General features: G+C 27.5%; 1 protein-coding gene across 1 annotated transcript; it reads right to left on the bottom strand.

Annotated features, from left to right (window-relative positions):
* Positions 1-10: 10 nt before the first annotated feature.
* Positions 11-1039, bottom strand: LOC119664239 (steroid receptor seven-up, isoforms B/C-like; the record flags this gene model as incomplete). The annotated part of the gene is made up of 2 exons (XM_038073765.1): positions 11-399; positions 869-1039. Coding segments are annotated over 2 exons (288 nt in total), but the record flags the coding sequence as incomplete, so codon positions are not given.
* Between the last annotated feature and the right edge of the window lie 7651 nt (positions 1040-8690).

Below are 8690 nucleotides of genomic sequence, written 5' to 3'. Positions count from 1 at the left end.
ATTACCCACACCTCCGCCAGGTATGGCATTAGCACCGATTTGACTATAACTCTGCAATAATTCATTGCCATAATTTTCACTGCTATTGTTGTTGCTGCTGCTGGTGTGATTTAATAAATTGCTACCGTGACTGAAGCTGCTGTTTATATTGTTGCTGCCGGCATTGCTATTGTTATGATTTATGAATGCAACGTTGTTATTGTTATTGGCCACTGCAGCTGCTGCTGCTGCCGCTGCGGCAGCGGATGATCAAGTTGTTGTCAATTGTCGCCACATTGTGTGTCACATCGATGGCAAATATGGCCAAGAGAAATTATTACCAGAAAGCACCATATCGCGGATTAACGTTTCAATTGGTGTTTTACCGACTAGACGCACAAAAAACAATTGCTCAATGACCTTCAATTAGAATGAGATGAAAACATTTGTACGATTAAAATCAATTTTCAAGAAAGTTATTTCGAAAAATATAGGAAAGGTTTCTGTTTGACTTATTAACAATCAGTTCAAAATTTTAATTAAATTTTTTAATTATTAATTAACATATAATTAAAAACTATGTGTTGTAATTATAACTTTGTTCTTAGTATTTAAGCTTGATTTAGGCTACTATACTAGTAAGTACAAACAAATCGAGAAAAAAACTGAAGCTTTGAAGAAATCTAAATTATTATAGTACATTAGAGTTTAATGTTTTCGACTGATTAAATACAGTAAACATGGCACTTTTACTCTTTGAAGGCTGGGTGGTTTTTGCACTGTCCCACCCATCTCATTGACTAATTTGTGTTTTCCTCATAAGCTTCGTGATTATTAAAATTGTTTTTGTTGTCTATAAAAAATGATAGATAAATCTTTATATACTTACTTGGGAGGAAACTGTTCTTAAAGATGGCAGCCTTAATAACAATTTTCCAAATCTTGTTGGTTGATTAGGATACTGCGTACGGCAATACTCCTCTAAAGCGCATTGGGATTTCTCTTGCAGGGATTCAATATGTGTAACATCGGAAAGACCACAGGCATCTATTAATAAAATAAAATATTATACTACTTAACAAGAATTCTCACAAATATTTATTATCATAAATATAAAATAGTTAAATTATTAAAGAAATAAAATAGTTAAACTATTATGGTTAACATATATTATTATATATTATATATCTATATACAATATATGGATAATATGAGATATATGGTATATACCTACATAATTTAATTTTATAAATACGTGTAGTTTTTTACTATATAAGGATCCTATATAATTTATAGGATCCTTATTTTTTTTATAATTTAATTTTATAAATACGTGTATATAAGGATCGATTTATGATATCTACACATTATTATTTCTAGAATAATAACTTTTCTTAATCTTACGCTAAATATTTTCAAAATACATATATTAATATAATATCTGAATCTTAATAGACTTATAATTATATTTATATAATATACATACATACAAACATTTATATAATATAATTATAATATATCAACTATGAATAAATATTACAATATTGCAATATTACAATATTGCTATATATTATTAAAGCTTAATAAACATTTAATGGGTTTTAAGAACATCATGAATCATCTTCTTGATTCATTTAGATAATATAGAGAATTAATATAGAGAATATTAATAAATATATAATTGTAAGAACATGAATCATCCTTTAGATTCATATACAGAATATTCATATATATGCATATTTTGTATAATATATGTACACATTTGAATTTCTTACTATATTAAAAACCAATATAGCGGATTGTAGATATTTTTGATGATACACATGCTACCGATTTTAACATCCTTGACTCCATTCCTTCAAAATCGTTATTAGCTATGATTTGTTTTAGATAGCTATCTATTACGTTTATTAACATCATATATTGTCGTTGATTATCGAAATAATGGTCTTTTGAAAAAAGGTTAGTGACGTAATTTAGGTCTTGACATTTTGTCAATTTAGAGACCAATTGCTGTAATATTTTATTACTTACGGTTTAGGCCTTACTTTGGGTCTAGACAGATAGATTTTGAACGTCTTGAGAACTTGTCACTGCATCCTTTGAGGATTATTGTGACACACTCACTTTAGTTCCATAGACGAGTAGTAGTTAAGAACGCTACATTGTGGCTAACTTTTGAAGCTTTAGCTAATGGGTTCAACACAAACTTTTTGTGGGACTCTATGAAGACTTCTATTGTCTATATTAAAGTTGAGATCTGGTTAAATTTTAAATTTTTATTTGGGCAAAACTTTTTGTGATTTGAATATAATAAACATAGTTTCGTGGGTTGATAAGTCAAAACTAGTTTAAAGTCTTCGATCACTTATAATGACTAATGTCATCGTATTACTTCTGATAACAGTGTGTAATTTTTATTTTATTTAAAAATGTTCTTGGTTTGAAACAGTTGACTTTAAATTACGCCATGAGAGGTATTAATATACACATCAGTTAACGACTTATATGACTGAAAGGCACGTATATTTCCGAGTTAGAATCTATATATATAAAGTCTAACTGAAACAAGTTATTGTGAATTATTAAAGGCAAAAAAAAATAACCGATTTACTATAGAGAAAACAACATGAATATATTATTTTATTATTGTTTAATCAGAATTTTATAATTTCTTGGCATATTTCTGAATTCACATTTTCGATGTAATTGACATTCTTAGATCACCATAATTTTTATAAGGTTAAGAGCTTATTATTCTCGTATATTCTCATATAATTGATATATATTGATTATCATATATATTGATTTATACAATTTAAGCAATTAATTAAATTAAAAAAAAATTAAGATTATAGTTATCATTTATTATATACTTGAAGAGTCACGTTGAAAGTTAGTTCAATTATGTTTTTTTCGAATATGTTATGTGTATTTTTTTTGGTTCAATTCTTAATTTTTGTTAACTTATTTATTTTTTTTAATTAATTTTCATTTTATGAAATTTCGCTATAATTAATTTTTTTTCAAATAATTTGTTGAATATTCTGTGGACGTCATATATCATTTCCGTTTTATTTTATTTGCTTAACAGCATTTATTGGCTTTATGCAAATATTATTTTAAATAAATAACTGAAGTCAAAGAGGTCAAGCTAATGGACGGGTACGAAAGGAAAAAAATTAAATAGATTTTTAAAATATGCAAATTTTTTCGCTTAAATAACTTAATAACCTATTTTAAAGTGGCTGTGTTAATAATACAATATATTCAGTCTTGCACTAACGAATTCCGTATCGCAAAATCGTAGAAAATTAATTTACGGGGAGTATATTAAAAATCATTAGGGTAGTAGGGTTGAAAGTTAATAGTTGAGGTAAAAAAAAATGTACAAACATGATAAGTATATAATGAAAACGAGCTTTATTTTCACCTTCACGCATATCACATTAAAAATTAATTAATAAAACTTTTATAAGTTGCATTGAAATCGAAATCTTTTGACTTGATTTAGAATAATGTTTGTTACGAATGAATAAAAATTTTTTTAAATAATTTGAACCACTTATCAGCTTATCATTTAACTGCAATATATCTAAAACCAAAATATTTAAATGTTTAGTTTTCACGTTTTCTACGAAAATCATATTAGTATGGATCTGTTTCTTGAATTCACTTAAGTGCGAAATGTAATAAATCCTACACTACCTTAAACAAACATTTTTAAGCCATCACTAAAAAACAAACTGACGTTAACTTATTCAAAAATCACATATCTTTATATTTTAGATTAATAAAAACCCAAGTACCCATATTGCTGCAGTCTCTCTCAAAAACATACCGTCGGTTCTGATGAGAAATTAAAATAAGGTAAAAAACTTAAGTTCCCAATATAATATATCTCTAATATTTAAAAATTATTAATAATACTACGCAATGGTTACTACACTCTAAAAAGGGATTCATCTACTCAAATATGTGAATCTAAAACTAGATATATGCTTCACATGGTAAACATATATTAGGAGTGGAAAAGCTTTTTGTATAAAGATCCCTAGCGCTCTTCACACTTTTTCACATAATAATAAACATGAAAGAGAATACTCATCTATATGCAAATAATAAAACCATATATTTTTGTGGTGAACCGCGAAGTATACTCAGGCGGCCATAGTTAACCATATGTCATATATGGTAACAGTAGTGAAATTCATTATTTTAAAATAAAACATTAACGAGAATTGATAATTTACAAAACAAAAAAAAACAAACACATCAAAAATAAATTAATAAATAAGCTAATCAAAAAACAAAAATCTGAGGAGTTCTGGTGATAGGAAAGGGAGATATTTTACTTAACATATATCATAGAAATTTAGACGTCGTAAGTGATGTATACACATCTGTCTAGATATCAAAGAGATTAAAGGTTCTCAGATATACTTGTTCAAAAAATATTTTAAAACATGAATGAATTAAATATTTTCTGAGGTTCACTACAATAAATTTTTTATTGACTAGTATGAGAGCCAAGACATTTTAAATATGTGACAGAATTTATTATAACACAGTTTTAACAAATCAATACAGTTTTTTTGTAAAAATATTTATCAACTAAAAAACATTGTTACTGGCGCAACTCTGCAGAAAATCGTCAAAGTGAAAAATTTTTTTGGTCTTACGTCTACAAAACGATGATTCTCTTTGAAAGTATAGATATGAGGTTATTAGCAGGATATCTGACAAGGTATTTCAACCTATGATACCCCCCTAATCACTGGGTGCCTAAATCTATATTGTATCCTATTCTACTTTATACTACATATTGGTTTATACTACATATATCCGCTTTTACCTTTTAATTTCATCCTTATACGTGATAAATTTTTAATTACTAATTTTATTTAATTTTTTTTTTTTTTGTAACGCAAATTCATGTTGAATTCCATATAAAGTTATTGTAAGATAAACATTATCACTTCAAAACCATTCACCTGCAAACTGCACAAAATTTTATGAATATTAAGCGCATCTCTACGTTTACTGGCTGCGCATGGATTTCATTAAACGGAGAACAGAAATTGCATTTTAATGCATTTACGGCAGCTGCGCAGGTATCGCATTCAAAAGATATTTACTGCAAATTGCTATATATTTGCTTAATATAATTTTTTGTTGTGATCAGTGCGAATTTGGCTATTTCGAATTTAGTATCAACTAAGCAAAAAAGAATCCTAAAGTTATTTTATTTAACTGAATGCGATTTAATAAGCGCGCACGCAATATAAAAGTATCTGCATTGTAAATTCATTTTTTATTGTATCTTTTTTGTTTATGCTGCTGTTGTTGTTGTTTTTTTTTTATTATTATGGTTATTGTTACTGCTTTATATTGAACGGGCAATTTGTGGCATTTTTTAATATAGCGTACATTATCCACATTTTTATGGTCAATTTAGAAAGACGTTAATTGATAGTTTTGTATTCAATTGAAACAAAACTAATGAATTGTTTGTTGGTTACGTTATTCATATAAAGTTTTTCTGTGTTAGTAGTGTACTATTAAATATTTCAACTAATAAAGAGTTGCCACTTATTTATGTATTAATTAGAGTTGTAGTTTATGTATATGTTGTGTGTGTGTACACATGAATTTTGTTCGACTAAACTATATTTGTTGAAATTTTGAAAAATTAATACTAATTTGTAACATATTTTTAAAACAATTTTATATATAATGTTTTAAGTATTTAGAAAAAGATATTAAAATAGCAAATAGTTGTAATGCGACTATTAATGCATTTAAGTAACTAAACCATATCTGTTACAGTCATTTTTAAATAAATTTTTATATTTTCTTTATATTACTATTTGTATTTCTTTTTTATTACTTTTCTATTAATTTCGTTTTTTTTTTGAATTATAATTAAAAATATATTTTGCACGCTTACACCCAACGCAGAGCATCACTTAATTTATGAAAATATGCCATAGATCACTGTCCGTAATATGTGCCTCGCAACCAAGAACATGTTGCCATAAGCTGTAAACGTGTTGCCAGCAATAGGTATACATATGAACCAAAGTGGATTCTCATATATGCCAATGCACTGAACGCCGGCTTTGGTAGGCTTGTGTATATGAAGAACATATTGTTGCGAATACAAATTGCCTAGGCAACAACGCCCTGCAACATGTAACAAATGCAAAGCACAGCAGGTGATTGCACAAATCTACATAAAATCGAAATGATGTGAAAATTGTGCCAACTACGTACGGAAACTATAACAACAGTTTTTTGTATATTTATTTGCTGTATTTTATTTTTTTTTTTTGTAATTTACAGCAGATGCTTGAGATATACGCAACATAAATCACACAAATTGGCTTAGCGCACAAAATTTTTTAAATGATTTTCCAAAGCAATAAAGTTTATTGAAAAATAAATTTAACAAATTGCTTAGAAGTTGCGAATTGTTTGAATTCCTGCTTGGTATGATTCATTTTTGAGTAAGTCAGAAATAAAAAAGCTATGCTTTAATTGTGGCCTCAAGCAAAATCATTTAACTCTCCGTAATAATTTAATCACGATCATGGTCAAGTTTGCCCGAGCACACAATTAGTTAAACTTGTACTTAAAATTATGTCGATAATCAAAACAATACATAGAAATAATTGTCAATTGACTTTCTATTGGCATTTGGAGCTTTGGCCAACAATTGTTGATCAGAAAGTTCACAGGCAATACGAACAAGAAACTGTGTAGCGCAATAAAGAATTTCAAAGATGCATTGCAACATCACGAATCCAACCCAACGACGATGTGCAATACCGACTACTTGAAATGCATAGCCAGACGTTGAGATACCGATATCAAATGCACAAAAAAAAGAAGAAAATTGGAAAAAAATCGAGAGAAAAAAATTAAATAAAATTAAATAAAAATTGGCAGCAAAGTAACTGCTAAGCAATTCGTTTCAATAAGTCAGAAATCCTTTTGATTTTAGTTTGGGTTGTACTACTATTAAAACAAAGCAAAAGTACTTAACAGATTTTCTGTTTCACAGCATTTGTGCGGGTGTATCAAAATTAAGCTCACTCGAAAATTGTGCTGTATCTAAAGAGGGTATTGTTCATAGTAGATACTAAACTAATACAATATAAAGTGAAAGAAATTCCAACTTGCATAGCAAAATTTAGCTTTCTCAAGTTTTTGACTGAACTTAGTCACAAAAAATTTTTGCTATTTTAGTTACTTTGATTTGGTTGCATTTGTTGAATATGTTTCTTATTTCCTCCATTTGTTTTTTTTTATTTTCGGTTTTTGGTATTGGTACTGCACTCATCTGAGCCGCGTACTTCGACTTACTAACTCAAAAGATCGTGACCGCATGTCTTAAATGCATAATGACCGTAAAGTACTTGAAGTTGCTAACAAAAACCAAAATAATACAAAAAAAAAGAAACAGAATGTATATATAAAAGCCTAACTAGAAAGTTTTGTTTTATTTTAATTTTACAAACTAACGTTTTGACCAAAAATCTTTCAGAGCCAGTAATCTAAGCTAAGCTTAGTGTAAGGCTGAATTTGACAAGGCTTAATGGTTAATGGTGTAGAAAAGGTTAAACTTTTTAGCGTATTTATAAATTGTAGCATAATTTTTATTTTATATTTTAATAATTTCTTTCTTTTTTTCCTTCTTTAATTTATTTTTGTTTTGACTTACGAGTATATCAAATTTATTTCTATTATTTTTAGTGAAGGGTAATAACTTTATTAGTAACGAAAATAATAGTAAATTTATCTGCAATGGGGAAACGATTGCATACAACTTGCATTGTAACGTTGAGGTCATAGTGCAAAAATTTATGAGCATTTGATTTTTTGGAAGTATACTATATATATGCATTGTTTAATTCATTTTTAATAATAGTATACATATCATTTTCGATTACATTTTTTTATATATTAGAAAAGTTTTTTTTTTGACAATGTAAAAAACTTGATTTACATTGTGCCAAAAATATTAACAATGATGTGATTTATTGTATTTTCTATATTTAAAATGTGTAAAGAAAAATTATACAATTATACTTTCACTAAATGGGTAAACTGTCAATTTGATAATAACAAAAACCATGAAACATTAAGAAATATCACAATATAACAGTGGCGTAACTACAGGGAAGCAACTGGAAGCAACGCTTTCGGGCCCCCGAATTTAGGGGGCCCCACTATAAATTTTTGTATTCATTGTATTTCTTTTTAATAAATTCTCAAAAGTGGGACGAAACGTTTTTTGTTGGAATAATTTCATATTGCATTTTATAAAAGATACGTAAATTTTAAATTTAAAGTACATAATATGTATGTACTTCAAATAAAATATTAAACCTATTTATGAAATAAAATAGTTTTTCTAAGATAAATATGTGTCTTGATCGAGAGTTTATATGGAAGCTATATCTAAATTTAAACCCATTTGAAAATAATTTTGTACGTTGTCTTTTGCAAATATCAGTACTGTATACACCATATTCCATTTGAATACCTTTATTAAAAACGGAGAAACCTTATATCCGATTGTTAAGTTTATATCACAGCTACAAGAAATAGACGTCCAATTTCAATCAAATCAAATGGTGAACAGGATGCGCTCCCGAAAAGTATGTGTATAAAGTTTTATTCGAAGAGTTCAAAAGCTGAGAGAG

This window comes from Teleopsis dalmanni, unplaced genomic scaffold (assembly GCF_002237135.1).
Source record: "Teleopsis dalmanni isolate 2A unplaced genomic scaffold, ASM223713v2 unscaffolded_contig_1653, whole genome shotgun sequence".
NCBI lineage: Eukaryota > Metazoa > Arthropoda > Insecta > Diptera > Diopsidae > Teleopsis > Teleopsis dalmanni.
This window is presented reverse-complemented; position numbering and strand designations above follow the sequence as displayed.